The 14982-nt window shown below is 61.2% G+C and overlaps 1 protein-coding gene across 17 annotated transcripts in view; it reads left to right on the top strand.

Annotated features, from left to right (window-relative positions):
* Positions 1-14982, top strand: part of SHANK2 (SH3 and multiple ankyrin repeat domains 2) — a 390809-nt gene that overhangs the window by 219265 nt on the left and 156562 nt on the right. Inside the window, exon 1 of one of the 17 annotated variants that reach the window (XM_089307199.1) lies at positions 9922-10251. The exons of the other annotated variants lie outside the window; for them this stretch is intronic. Coding sequence (XP_089163325.1) covers positions 10209-10251 — 43 coding nt within the window. The 5' untranslated portion in view covers positions 9922-10208. Of the gene's footprint in view, positions 1-9921; positions 10252-14982 lie in introns of those variants that run through there. 17 annotated transcript variants of the gene reach the window in all.

Here is a 14982-nt window from a genome sequence, read left to right as displayed (position 1 = left end):
CCTCCTCCCGCTGGGAGGATCACTTTCCAAGGCCCCTTCGGGATATTTGTAGCCGCCGGCTTCCTTACCTGATCCTGGGGTGTGTGTAGCTTTGAACTCATTCCCTGCTGCGGCTGTACGTGGGCAGCACGGTCATCCCCACAGCCCCTCGTCGCCGCTGCCTCTGCGAGGTGGAGATCGCTTCTCTGTCCATCGAGCTAATGAGGCCACGCTGTCCACACCACCAGGGGCACAGGTGTTTATCAGGCTCCGTGGACTCCGGGGCTCCACTTGACTTTGGGGTGAAGAGGCCAGGGCCCAGCTGCCGGCTCCTCTTGAGTTCGTTGGCAGAAAGGGGGCCACTTTCCCAAGCCACAGAGCCTGGCCACGGAGCAGGTTGCCTATGGCTGAGGTTCACCCATGCGCATGGAAGCCCAGGGCAGCCCCCTGCCCCCGGCAGATGGGACGGTGGACACAGATGAGAAGTCTGGGTTGCTGCCGGCCCACCGCCTGTGCCCCCTGGGACCTCGGAGCCCATTTCTCCTGGGTCGTAACCTGGGTGGTGCCACGTGGGGGCGTGGGCGGTCCCATGCCAAGCCTGGGCCTGCGTGGTGGGATGCAGGGACTAGGACCCAGTCGACCCTGGGTTGCGGCACTCTGCCTAGGGCTCCAGCTCCTAGGACACCGCTCTGCGGCTCCACCTGCCTGGAGCCAGTCACCCACCACCGTGGCAGCCAGCAAGGCTTGAGAGTGTTGCACGAGTCCGTGGAGACTCTGAGAAAACAGGCTCCTGCGTGCCATCGCTCACGAGTGGCGTGTGGGCCAGCCTGCAGCCCCACGCCCATTCCCAGCCCACCACACCCCCACCTGGGGAGCCCTGTGTGCCGGGGTTCCTGGGGTCTCTCCTCAGTCTACAGTGTGGCTGCAAGGGGCGAGATTTTGCTCTGCAACCGGCACGTGGTGAAACCGTTAGCACGCGACTTGTTGCAGTCAGGCAGCCAACACGTCGGCAGAGGCTGCGGAGCAAATTCCCCCCATATCGAGGGGTTAGGCAGCCGCCCCTCATCCCAGATCCTGGAGATCAGCTGAGGCAGGGCCCTGCGGGGAGGCTCCTGGGCAGCTGGACGCCTGTGCGGGTCTGGCTTGACCGTTAGCAGTGGCTCGGCAAGCTGGCAGGGCGACCGGGGACAGCCTACCTGTCCTTGTCCACAGCTCATCCTGCCTCTTCCCGGATTCTGACAAGCCAGCGGGTGCGGCAAGGCCTCTCTGTGTCCAGCCTCAGAAGCAGCATGGGTCATGGGGTCATGTGTGCCACATCCTGGTGGTACCTGTCCCTGGACCAGTCCAGCTGGAAGGGCTGGGCAGTAGACTGTGTCCATGGGAGGAGCTTCTGTGTCACATGGTGTGGGCATGGCTGTCGTGGGAGAGTCATCGCTGCTTGTTTAGCGAAGGGCCCCCCCCCTCCTCCTCCTGCCTGTTGGTTCAGCCCTGACTCCAGGGGGCCTGACTGTACCCACCTCCCAGAGCAGACCTGGAGCTGCAACTCCAGCCCCCTGCAGGGAGCCCGGCCCCTCAGGACCCCGTGAAGCTTTGGCAGATCCACAGGGATTTCCGGTGGTCTCTCTGGTAACCTGTGAGACAGGCAGGCGTCCTTCAGCCTCAGCTGCCAGGTTCTGCCCTGGGGAGCCCGGGCTCCCTCGGTGCTGCTGGTGGGAGGCGTGCGGGCAGGGCGTCTGTGTTGGACTCTGGGTAGGATCTTGTTGAAGAAGAGGTGGGAGTGAAGGAAGAGAGTGTCAGGACCCCCCAGTATTCTGGAACTACCCTCAGCTCTGAGATGCTGGGCCAAGTGTGCAGAAGTGACGTGGAGCTGGAGGCAGGGCTCCGGGTAGAGCCGCGGTCCTGCCACAGCCCTGGGCTGCACGGACCCCCAGCTGGCGAGCCGCCACTTGCAGGTGGGCTTGTCCACTTTTTTGTAGATCCCACTCTAAGAAGCAGCCTGCACTGTGGTGTGTACACACCCTTCATTCACCGTGCCTGTTACTCCTATTGTCAGCCAAAGCTGCTGGGTGTCCTCGAAGTCTGGGACTCAAACCCAAACCGACAGCAGGGGTGTGGGAGAAGGGGCAGCGCTGTGGTATAGTGTGTTAAGACTCCACCTGTAGCACTGGCATCCCATATGGGTGCGGGTTCGTGTCCCGGCTGCTCCTCTTCCAATCCAGCTCTCTGCTTATGGCCTGGGAAAGCTGTGGAAGATGGATCTCTGCATCCACGTGGGAGACCCAGGGGAAGCTTTGGATTGGTCCAGCTCCAGCCATTGTGACCATTTGGGGAGTGAACCAGTGGATGGAAGACCTTTCTCTCTGTCTCTCCCTCTCTCTGTAGCTCTGCCTCTCAAATAAATAAATAATATCTTAAAAAAAAAAAAAAAAAGAGCTCCGGGGCCACCCTGAGGGTTGCTGTTGATTCCCCCGAGGCTGCTGCTGGCCCCCTGCGCCCGGAGGCCAAGCATGGATCCAAACTCTTCGGGTGAAAAAGTAACAGCAGACTTTTTCCTTGTGGTCGTTCCCTAAGTCGCTCGCGGGGACTCACAGCCCAGTCACCCGCAGCCTGTGGGAGGTGTGGGGTGCCATTGTGTGCCCGAGTTGGAGTCTCTGTCCGTGCTACTGGATCTCCCCTGTCCACGCCCTGTTGGGACCACAGCCTCCGCGGGCTGAGGTTCATGTGAACGGTGCCTGCCCCTCAGGGGGTCCGGTCCAGACCGAGCCTCCCGGGCATCAGGCCCTCACCCCACGCGCCCCGTACTCCAGCCGCCGGCCCCAGCTGACAACGGCCCGCAGCCTTGGAGAGAGGTTGCTATGCGCCATGGCCGTAGGGCAACCCCGGGGCCATGTGGATCCCTATCCCGGTATCCAAGGAGATCCCTCCTGCCACACTGAGCCTTTACGAGTCCCCAAATGTTGCAAAATGAGTCATTTTAAATCTGACACAGAACCAGCTGCAGATCAGTTGAATGTTGCTGGTTTGGGGTGTTGGTGGCATTTGTGAATACTGTAGGAAAACATTTACTCACTCAAATTCCACACAGTGGGAAAAATCCCTCCCTCTGGTACACTCCACGGCACTTATTCTTGCCTGTGCTATTTAGGCTAATGACAGTCTGAGAATGGCCTTCGCCTCGAAGTATTTTTCCCCTAAAGACTCAAGCTATAAAGCGCCGTTCTCGATGAACCTCATCACTTCTCAGCCCCTTCTCTTGTCTGCGGGGGCCCCTGGCGCTCCGCAGGCGTCCTGCGTGTTGGCTGCCTTTGTTTCAGGCTTCTGGCGAACGTTTGCGTCTCCGCCGGCCCCTGGGGCAGTTTTGGCTCTGGAGTGAGTGGCGGTGCCCGAATGCAGAGTGAGCGTGGGTCCCTGCTGCCCCTGTCCCGCTGCTTGGACCCCAAGCCGCTGGCCGCTGCTCAGCGAGGGGTGGGCTCAGCGAGGGTCCCCTGGTCGCCATGACTCCCCGGGGCCTCCCAGCGCAGGAGCCCTGGACCCACACACCCTCTGCGGTGACCATGGTCTGAATTCCTGACCCAGAAAAGACCCAAAGGAATCCGAGAAGGGTGCTCTGTAGCTGGGACCTGCTGACAGCGCTGGTTCTTAGAGTGATCATCCCCCCCCACACACACACACATACACGTGTACAGACACACCACAGCGCCCACTCCGCCCACAGCTCGCTCTCTTCAAGAAGGAACCAAGGGCCCGTCCAGACACGCCCCTGGAGGGGACAGAGTTGATGAGGCAGTGGTGACCAGGGTTGGGGTCTGTTTTCCGTCTCCGACGAGTAGGCCGAGTGCTAGTTGTGAGAAAGAACCAGCTGTCCCTTCTGTCCCCAGCGAGCTCACGGCGGCGGCGGGGGGGTGGGGAGGGGGGACTGGGCTGCCTGTTTCTCCTTTGCACCGTGTCTCTGTGCACGTCTTCCTCTCTGCACTTCCCTGGGCCCAGGGAAAGCATCACCCGCTTGCACATGATCTGTGTGGTGTTGCACCTTGCAAGGTGCCTGGAGAGGCGTGGACAGCTGAACCGCCAGCAGCAAGTTAGCATCCCACCGCGGCTGTGGGCGGCGAGCTCACCTGGGACCTCCGTGGCTCCTCTTGGCCGGCACGTGGGGGGATTGCATTGCACCAGAGGCTGACGGGGGAAGCACCCGCTTCTCACCTCTCTCCAGGTGGCAGACGGAACTCAGTACCTTGTGCCCGTAGGGCTGAGGGCTTGCGCATGCTGCTGGCTGCAGGCAGGAGGCCACACCCGCGCGCTGAGGCTGCCCACCTGATGGGGGGGGGGCTTCCCAAGACAAGCAGGAGGGACCCAGCGGGGTTACGCAGGCGGGCATGCTCCAGTCGGTGGAAGCGGAATTGCGCGTTTCTTTTGGTTCACAGTGATTTTTCTTTTTTCTTTTTTTTTTTTTTATTATTTTATTTTATTTTGACAGGCAGAGTGGACAGTGAGAGAGAGAGACAGAGAGAAAGGTCTTCCTTTGCCGTTGGTTCACCCTCCAATGGCCGCCGCGGCCGGCGCACTGCGGCCGGCGCAGCGCGCTGATCCGATGGCAGGAGCCAGGAGCCAGGTGCTTCTCCTGGTCTCCCATGGGGTGCAGGGCCCAAGCACCTGGGCCATCCTCCACTGCACTCCCTGGCCACAGCAGAGGGCTGGCCTGGAAGAGGGGCAACCGGGACAGAATCCGGCGCCCCGACCGGGACTAGAACCTGGTGTGCCGGCGCCGCTAGGCGGAGGATTAGCCTAGTGAGCCGCGGCGCCGGCCTGGTTCACAGTGATTTTTGAAGGCCATGCCTACGATGGCGCTTTGGAAGGTAGTAGAAGATAAATATGGTAAAAAAATGTGCAAGGGGTTTCGAAAGCCATTTGCACCAGAACAGATTCTTTCCTTTGGATTTCACTTTCCTGCAGACTTTTTGGAGTCCCCTCAGAGAAAAGAGTCATAGTCAGGGGCGTGAGCTCACGCACTCCTGTCACCCTTGCTCTCTGGTTGGGACCAAAGCCCCTGCACCGCCCAGTCCTGGGAAGTGGGAGGGAACCACTGTGGTGCCCAGGGACCGGGAGCAGGGCGCTGCCCCTGGCGCTGCCCCCGGGCCATTGGTGGTGTCTGAGGGCACCTTGTAAAAACGCACCAAGACCAGGAACCTGGAGCCGGGAAGGGAAGTTGGAGCTGGGGCTCATTCCCGTGAAGGGTGTGATTTCTGCTGTGTGGCTTGCTCTCTCCTCCCAAACCTCTCTCCTGGGAGGCTCAGACTCAGCCAGACCACACTCTGTCTCCTGTCCGCTTCCCCCAAGGCGGGACTCCTGCTTCTGAGCTCACCGCGGCTGTGGGCCTGCAGGTTAAGGCCCAGGACCCTTAACAGGCGGTGGTTCTGACCATCATGTCCAGCTCCGTCGTCCTCAGCCCTCTCAGAAGCTTCCTCTGTTGTAGTTCTGTGACTCGCATCCTGGTAGACACAGTGTGCTTATTTTCTGAAACACTCTGTGCAAAAATTCCCTTATCTTTAAATGAAAAAAGATCTATTTATTTGAATTACAGAGTGAGATCTCCCATCTGCTGGCCCACTACCCAGATGGCCACCACAGCCAGGACTGGGCCATGCTGAAGCCAGGAGCCTGGCGCTCCGTCCGGTCTCCCATGTACGTGCAGGTACCCAAGCACTTGAGCCACCTTCTGCTGCTTTCACAAGTACATTAGCAGGGAGCTGGATCAAAGTGGAGCAGCCGAGACTTACCCCAGGGCTCATGGGGGATTCCAGCGTCACAGGCAGTGGCTTACCCACTGTGTCACAACACCGGCGCCTTAAATGAAGTTTTTATGGAAAAAAAATGCGACATCCAGAATTTCAGGGGGAAAAAAACAAAACACCCATTATCAGTCCATGCCAGCCCCAAACCATGAACACCCCTGCAGGTGTTTCAAACACAGGGCAGTGAATACAGGAAACTGCTCTCCAAACCTTTGAAACGGCTGAAGGAGCAGAAAGAGGAAGGGGACCCCCAGAGACTGGTCACTGCAGGAAGTCGCCACGCCCTTGGGGTTTCAGAAGAACCCAGACGTGTTGCTCAGAGCGCAGCCAGTGCCCTGTCGGCCTCCGCAGCGGCCGCCTCCAGGGAGCAGTGGCTCGTCCCTTGCCGGCCCCCCGGCCTTGCACAGATGCCCCACTGGCCGAGGCGTGACTGTTACCCCAGGCTCAGGAGACCGGGAAGCATGAGGGAGTGGATGGCACAGGCCCCATGCCGATAGCTGCAGAAGGACGAGGTGGCCTGGCGGGGCAGGTGCCTGCTCCACCGGGCACGGTGCTGGTGCGACTCCATCAGAAGACAAACAGCTGGCCGGAGGCTGGTGCTCACCAGGAGGGCAGTCCTTGGACCGCTCCAAGGGATAAGGGGTGCACTTCCCTCGATGTTCAAGGCATTGGCTGTGCGGAAGAATCCGTGTGTATTCAAGCCAGCCCAAAACACGCTCTGTGCATCATGGGAGGAGAATTAGGATCGATGCTCTCAGATCAAGTCCCAGAAAGACGCCTCCAACCCTCCAGATGCGCATGAGGCCTCTGGAAGTGCCTGTAGAGGGGCTGGCCCAGGCACCACGTGCTGGCCCTGCCTCCCTAGTGCTCCCAGGACCTCCACGGACCTATAGTCGATCCCGCCTGGAGGGCAGGCAACACTGCCCCTGCTGCAGCTGTGTTCGGGAAAACAGACCTCTGTCAATGCTGACGTGGTTGCTCTCGGGCCTCCCACACGCACACTCACCTGCCCCGTTCATCAGGCACGGCCTCTGCCTGGAGCTGTGTTGAGTCCCTGACTCTGGCCTCCGACCCTGACTCTCTGCTGGGTCCAAACGGACAGGTCTTTGTGGAGAACTGACCCCCACTCGTGCCCTGTGCTGGAGAGGGCTCCAGAAGCTTGGGAGTGTGTGTGCGGGACAAGGCGCCCTACGCCCTCACCTGTGGGGTGGGACAGGAGGGCGCAGAGCGGGCCAGGGAGCCCTTGTCAGCAGGCTGGGACCCAGGTGCCTGGAGGACGCAGGGGCCACTGAGAGACGGCACACGGCTTCCGGCCAGTGGGGGTCTCACCTGTCTCACCTGCTCTGCACTGGAGCCTGGGCAGCGCTTAGCAGAGGAAAGAGGCCTGGACCCCTTGGGTCCCAGCAGGAAAAAAGCCTTAGCGTTCAGGCCTTATTTCCCAGGAGAATTCCACATCCCCAGCCTCTCCATGTCCCTCCCACCTCTGTGAGTGTGCACACCTGGGGCTGGGCAGGTGTGGGGTGAGTGTACACACACCTGTGTACCTGCAGGCAGGCAGGTGTGACTGTTCCTGTGTGCCTGGGTGTAGATATGTACCCGTGATTGTCTGTGTGTGGATGTGTGTATACCCATGTGTATGCAGTTATGCGTGTATATAAGCAGGTTGCATGTGTGTTGGTGGGATTGTGTGTCCGTGCAGTGTGTGGTGTGTACATGTGTGTGCATATGACTACATGTGTATGTGTGATCTGATGGTGTGTGTGTGTGTTCATGCACATTTTGAGTCTGGCGTGTGTGTGCCTAAGGAACACGCGGCTGCCGGTCCTGCTGGTTCTAGAGCATGGGAGACAGGTGTTGGCTAAGAGCAGTGCACCCCTGTAACTGTTCCACCCCCGGCACTGCCCAGGAGCCTTCCAAGGGGAGCCTGCCACCCGGTGTGAAGGGTGAGGGGAGCTTCCCACACCACCCCAGGCAGGCCATGCCCACGACCTCCCGGGGGCTGGTGCTGTTTTCACCCCCACCTCTTCTCCAGTGAAAGAGTCGTGGGGCCAGGGCTGTCACTCACGTTCCCAAGGTCCCCTGCCCCGTGGGCTTCAGGGAAGGGGCTCAACCCACTGGCTGTGAGCACAGGGCCCCACCAGACTGCACGTGTGTGTGGCACACCTGGGTCACGTCTGCCTTCCACAGCTCACTGCCCGTGTGGCCCGGGGTGGACAGAAACATGAGACCCTGGGATGCAGTGGGGGCCAGGCCCAGCGCCCTCCGCAGGTCCGACGGAGGCGTCTGCCCGCCGTCCCTCCCCACCAGGGCAGCTGAATCTCGGGGCGGTTCAGGAAGTTGCGCAGGGTCGGGAGTGAGGAAGAAGCCGGCCCTCTCGCGTCAGTGGCCGCCCCGTCTAGCCTGACAGGGTGGAGTTAAAGACCAGGGAAGGCGGAGGCTCCTTGCCACGTGCAGCGGGAGTGCCTCCCCTTCCCAAGAGCTCGGGCGTCTCCAAGGACACAGAGCTGACAGATGCCAGCGCCACGGCCTGCGAGGTGCCGCTGCCACTGCCTCGGGCGCTGGCGAAGGGGACCACGGAGCTCTTGCGGAAACCCTTGCTATTCTTACCTCCCGCTCTCCGGCTTCTGCCTCCCACTGGAGCCCTGGTGCGTGGTGGTGGCAGCAGCCCCCGGCCCTTCCCCTGCCAGGCACAGGCTATTTTTACGACCTTCAGATTAGCCCATGGATCACATCAGATCAGACTGTGGGGCTGCAGAGAGCCAGAAGCCCCCACAGGAGGGACGGAGGCCCCCCTACTCTGCTGAGCTGTGCACAGACAGCATGAGGGAGAGGTTCCCGATCGGCCAGACCCCCGTTAGAGACCGTGTTTTATCTTCTAGCAGCGAAGCCCCCCTCTGTGGGCAGCCATGTGCCTGGCACACAACGTGTCCCCAGGAGTTCCGTGGCAGGAGGCGTGGTTGGTGGACAGGCACAGAGCTGGGTCCAGAGACTCGGGTTCCAGTCTGGGGTCCACTCTTACCTGACTGTGAGACTCCAGGCCTGGACTCTCCCACTGGGGACCTGTGCAGAGCCTGTTTCCGCGTGACTGGGTTGGGGGAAGGAGGGATGGGTGACATGGTGGACTGTACACCCCGGCAGCCAGCTCCGTGTTCAGCTAGCTTTGTGTGCTCCGCACCTTACAGTGAGGACAAGAATAGTAACAAGGCCGATCTTTGTTGAATGCCTACTATGCGCCCTTCTTGAGCTCATTGTATTCCCATAACCACCCTAGCACCCCCTCCCTCCCTCCATCGCACAGAGAATTCATTGCTGTCCCCTCTGGCCAATAGACAGAGCTGGGAGTGTGCCCAAGGTCAGGCCTCAGGGACCGGCAAAGCTGGGTTCCACCCCAGGCCGTCTAGGACCGAAGACCGTCCGGTGAGAATCCACAGCCCCTTGTGATCCCTCTTCCAACCAGCTGGAAGCCTGCAGCTCAGAGAGGTGTGCACTCCTGTCTGAGGCCACACAGTGAGCGAGCACATGGCAGCTGCCCAAAGCAGGAGGGAACGACCGGAGACACAGAGGGACAGAGCCCCCCTGGGCGCCACTGTACCACTCGCCTCCTCTAAGGAGATGGAACGCGGAAGCGATGACGTGGGGCGGGGACGCCAGGTTCCCTGCCACAGCCCTGCGCCCCCATCCTGGGAGCTGAATCTGCAGCGCGACCGACCGTGAGTGCCCCCAGCCTCTGCACGCTGGGGGTGCCCTGCCCAGCTGGGATGTAGGCCAGTGGACCGGCTTCACCGAGAGGGACTTCCTTCCCTCTGCTTCAGCTCAGGGTGGCCAGAGTGGACCTCGCTACCCGGCTGTCCGCAGGGAGCTGGGCTCCGCGGCGGCCGTGACCGAAAAACTGCTGAGCTTTAGCAAATGAGAGAGCAATTACCGGGGCCAGGGACAGCAGCCGCCGCCGGGTGACACCCCTGCCCCGTGCTAATAGCCGGGTTGCATCATTCCCCGCTCCCTGCTCACGGCATGCGTAATGGCACTGGTTTTTCAAGCGTCCTTCACCCGTACTTATTTAGACTAGTGACTGATGCATTGCCATGGAAACCGGCACTAGGAAAAAAAGTCCCTGGTACAGTGGGGAGTGGAAGGATGCGGGCTCCAATCTGGAGCTTACAACTTGTGTCAAAGAAGCGAATTTTCAGGCGAGCCCGCGTGCCATCTCCAAAAGTCATCTCCGGGAGCCTCGCCGTGGATTCAGCACCCAGGGGCTGCCGGTTTTCCTCTTATTTCTTCTCTTTCCTGCTTCAAATCCGAGCCCAACGGGGCTGCAACTTTGTCTCCCATTGGACTAGCAGACGGTAGTAATGAGGCCGGCCCCGTGGACTCACCCCCGCGTGGAGCCGGCGTTGCGGCGGGACCGGCCTGAGTGAGACGGTCGCAGCCGGGGAGGGAACGATGGCTGAGAACTCCCGCTTCAAGAAGAAAGTTCATTTTGGAGGTACGGGGCCGCCTCCCCAGCCAGCTCGGGCGCCGCAGTCTTTGTTCTCACGAGCAGCCGCCGGGGGGGACACTGCGGGCGCTCGGGGACCGGGTGGCGCGCTGTGTAGGCGATCGCCTCGCACGCCGCGTGCCTTGGTGACTGTGCTTCTGCTTGCCGAGCCCTGGAGGCTATTGTTCCCATGGGGGCTTCCGCCCGCTTCCCACCGAGAATGGAAATCAAGGGAACGTGGGGTTGTGGCAGGGGGTGGGGTGGGGACCCAGGCTTCTCGGCAGCTGTTGGAGTCCAGGGGCGGGGGCTGTCCAGGGTGTGCAGTGCAGAGTCCCTTTGGGTAGCCGGTGGCTTTTTAAGACAAACTCGGACATCTGTCCCTAGCAGCCGTGCGGTTCACCTCCGAGGGAGGGCGACAGTATTGTGCCACGCATGGTTCCGTGCGGCAGCTGTGCAGGGTCCCTGCGTGTTGTGCTCGCCCGGCAAACTGAGCTGGAAGTCCCCACAGACCTGGCACAGGGCGGGGCAGCCTGCCTGGCTCCACAGGCGGCAGGGCTGGCTCGGTTTGTCTCGCTGCCGTCAGGGAGAGGAGTGTGGAAATGCCGCGTGCCCTCTCTGACTGCCTCTCCGTGGTGGAGCCGGCTCCCACGGGCAGAGGCACAGCAGGACACAGCTGGCTGGGGAGGGGGGTGGCCCGGTCAGACACACACTTCCCGCTCACGGCGCCTCCCTCCCAGATGTCCCTTGGAGGTGTGCAGGGAGATGTGAGAGAGGAATCATGGAGACCCCGGCGACCCCGTGCCCCAGTCTCCCTGCTGCCCTCCCCCCTGCCCCACCTGGAGCTCTGGGTCACGAGGGTGCCTGGTGTGGGCGGGCAGGAGGTAGAGCGAGCCGCCAGGGGCCTGGCCTTCACTCTGAGGGTCGTTGCCAGCGCAGGTCTTTTTGTCTCAGCACCAGCAGGGTCTGCCCGGCCCACCTGCCAAAACCCCCCAGGACGGGGGATGAACCCGCTAGCCCTGGCTGCGGAGTCCGGGCGGGCATGCCACAGCCTCGGCTGTCTCTGTGGGATCGCACGGCTGCTGGAGCTTCAACAGGTCTTTCTCCTCCACGTCCTATTTCCTGAGCCTCAGCTGCCAGTGTCCTTAAAAAAGATGAGGAAGCTAAAACGAGACCTCCCGCCCCCAGTCTGTTCCTAGATTTAAACCCCAGCTCTGCCGCTCAGACCTGCGTGCCCTTGGGCGCTGTGTTTCCCCTTCCTAGGCCCTCTGGGGGGGCACCCACCTGCTGGGGAGTGGTCTTGGGAGGAAGGAGACACGGGAGGACATGATGTTTAGTGCTCCGTAGTCGGCAGCTCTGAAGACCTCTGGATTTGTGGGAGGTGATTGTGAAGTGGGCCCCACCCCGGGGCTATATTTGGGGTGAGGATGTGGGCTCTGGAGGGGGTCCTGTGTTGGAGGTGAAAAATGAGAGCGAATCGGTGCCCTGGTGGAACAGAGAGAGGCGCTGCTCCACCCCCCGCCCCAGCCCTGGGCTCGGGCTGGGGTGATTTGGGGATAGAAGGGGTCTTTTCCCAGACCCCCGTGTGTCTGCTCCTCGCTTCCTGGAATTCTTATTGCAGTCCTGCACTGCTGGGACTGGGGGTGTGCCAGCGTCCCCCCAACACAGAGTGCTCCCTGCAGATGGAGCGGGAAGAGAGAGCCGTTCTGGGAGACAGAACGCCGCCAGCCGAGTCACCGACAGAGGGCAAATCGGGCCCCGGGTGTCTCCACTCCCTCTGATTTCCATGCAAGCGTCTTGTCGACTCTGACGCTTCCACCGAGCCCCTTGGCCTGGTGTTTTTAAAAAACATTCTAATAACCGCAGAGCAGAGACCGACGCACCGAGAGCCAGCAGCTTTATTCATTTGTCCGACCAGTTTGGGAGGGTGGTGATCAGCACGTGTGGCCCGAAGCACGGAGTCGCAGCCCCTCCGCCAGGGTTCCCGGCCTCGCTTGGCCAGACAGCAGCAAGGACAGAGCGTCAAGATGGGGCTCCTGGCTCCCTCACCGGGAGCACCGGGTACAGCTGCGGGGGGGTGGGGGGAGGGGGCGCGGGTGGTCACCAGGCTCGCACTCGCACACAGAGCGGTGGACAGAGGCTGTGGCAGGAGGACTGAGTGTCCTCCGTCCCAGCTGTGTGAGCTCGGGTGAGTCCTGGCTGGTTCTGAGATGAAGGGACCGTCCTCCTGGGCCCTTTCCCGGAAAGCTGGGTTCCAGGCTTCCGCACTACTTCCCAGTCACCTCAGGTGCTTCGTCTGAAAGACTGGCATCTCCCAGAAAGACTGTCCCCCGACTCACCCTGGCGGGGGAATGCAGCGGGGGGCCGTGGGGGTCCTGTGCGTGTGGATCCCAGCAAGTGATCTTGGAAGTGGCGGAGCCCTGCTGGCTCCTCCCCGGGATGGCCGTGTGGCTAAGAGAGCAGCTGTGTGCTGGCTGTGAGACATGAAGACATCATTTCTGAGCCTCCCGGTCCCATGGACTCCTTGGGGCGTCCTGGACTTAATGAGATGAGGCACGGCTTTGGGTCCCGACTGTCCTCCCCTGAGGGAGACAGAAACCTTCAGTCACCCAAGGCTTTCTCTGTCTTCCTTGGCAAGAGGTGGGGGCCGGGCTGGCTTGCTCCTCCGGTTCCTTGGAGCCCTTGCTGGCACAGGCAAGGGGCGGCACTAACAGGGAGGCCCCGCCCTTCAGATACCTGCTCCCTTCTCATTGGCCCAGGGCAGACACCTGGCCCCTCTTGGACGGAGCCAGGGAGGAGGGGCCATGGGATGGAGAAAAACATTGCAAGTAGCTATTGAGTGCCCCACTGGAGACGCCCATTCCCGGGAGCTTGCACGTGGGCAGGGGAATGCCCAGGTTGGGTCTGGGGCTCCTCTCTGGCACCTGTGGGCCGTGAAGGAGCCCTCATGCTGTGCACTCAGGACAGTGTGAGTGGCCTGTGGCAGGGGACAGTGACGGGGCACTCGCTCCCCCCCAGCCTCTCCCTGGGCCCTCACTTCGGCAGCGACACCGTGCTGGTCTCCCCTGTGCTGAGGCAAAGGGAGCTGGTGCCGTGTGGCTGGGTTGTTGCCTCAGGTTCCAGGAAGGCACTGGGCGTGTGCCCAGCAAAAACCATTTTTCTAAAGTCCTGACCACAAACAGCTTTCCTGTAGCTTGGAAAGGTAACTTTTCTTCGTTTTTGCAAGTGTTGTTTGTAACTGACACGTAAACGCCTGCGTGGTGGGGGTGTCTCAGCGCGTGTGCGCCTGGTGTTCCGGCCAGGCTAAACATGGCTGTTTCCTCAAAGGCACGTGGCTTCCTTAGGGGAAAGCGTTCTCAAGCCCTCCTTCTGGTTTTGTTTCCCGCCTGCTTCGGGCAGTCACGGAGCACCACCTCCATGACCTCTGGTCCTCTGGCCTAGCACCTGTTAATGATCAGCTTTGCTCCCAAACCCGCGTTCTCTCTTCAGGTGTTCTCTCCCGTCTTGCCACGCGACCCCCGCTTCCCCAGAACGCCCGAGAGACCCCCAGGCTGCTGGGAGTGGCCACGTGCCTCCCACTTCTCAGGGGGACATACCTGGGATTCTCTGCCTTGGCGTATGGGTTTGGGAGCCCTTGCATTTAGCTGCTGGAGAGGAGCTGCTGGGGGCCTCCTGGAGGGGGCTGGTGCCTCCCCTGCCCGCTCGCACCCCTGCCAGCCCCAAGGCTGCAACCTCCACTGCCTCCTGCCGCGGGGCCTGACCCAGCGGTGTGGACAGGGCCGGGGTTCCCACACTGGCCCTGGACCCACAGCTGCTCAGCCCCTCACGTGCAGTGGCGTAGGATTCCACAGCGGACGTGCCTCTCCCCGCCTCCAGGTGATTTCCAAACCCTGCCCTGTGGTGAGGCTGGCGTTCACTGTGTTGTTTGGATGATGCTGATAGGGAAACCTCTGGACCTGTTATGAACAGGCCAGACTTTTTTTTTTTTTAATTTTTTAAACTGTTTATTTGAAAGGCAGAGTGGGGGCAGGGGAGGCAGACAGAGGTCTTCCATCTGCTGGTTCACTCCCCAAATGTCTGCAATGGCCAGAGCTGAGCTGATCTGAAACCAGGAGCCAGGAGATTCCTCCTGGTCTTCCATGTTTGGGCAGGGGCCCAAGCACTGGGCCATCCTCCACTGCTTTCCAAGGAGCATTAGCAGGGAGCTGGATTGGAAGTGGAGCAGCCGGGACTTGAACCCACGCCCACATGGGATGCCAGCACTGTAGGCAGCAGCTTTGCCGGCTACTCCACAGCCCTGGGCCCTTAATATTTTCTGTCTGCAGTTCAGTGAGTCTGTGGACAGTGGACCTGCAGATGCAGAGGCCAGCTGTGTCCAGGAGCTGGAGGCCGGAGGCTAGAGCCGTGGAGTGTCCAGGACAGCCTCGTTGTTGGGGTCGGGGCCGCGAAGCCAGGATCCTAGGTGAAACCCTGGAAACCACCCAGGGCGACCGCAGGGCTGAGTCAGAGCTCTTTGGTTGGCAAGAAATGTAAAGCTCCAAAGACTCCCGTGTAAGGACCCCAGGGCCTCTTCTGGGCAGACCACGCGGCCCCGCCTCCCCGTGTTCTGGAAGCAGGTGGAGCGCTGAGGCACCTGGTCACACACTCCCTCCCTGCCCACGGGGGCAGCCTGAGTGTCCATGCTCAGATGTCCTCGGATCAAACAGGCAGACAATGAGCACTCCTGGTCTCCAGAGAGAGGGT

This window comes from Oryctolagus cuniculus, chromosome 1 (assembly GCF_051225735.1).
Source record: "Oryctolagus cuniculus isolate XC-2025 breed Fujian yellow rabbit chromosome 1, ASM5122573v1, whole genome shotgun sequence".
NCBI lineage: Eukaryota > Metazoa > Chordata > Mammalia > Lagomorpha > Leporidae > Oryctolagus > Oryctolagus cuniculus.
The sequence above is the reverse complement of the archived record's forward strand: the minus strand, read 5'-3'. Positions and strand labels throughout refer to the sequence as shown.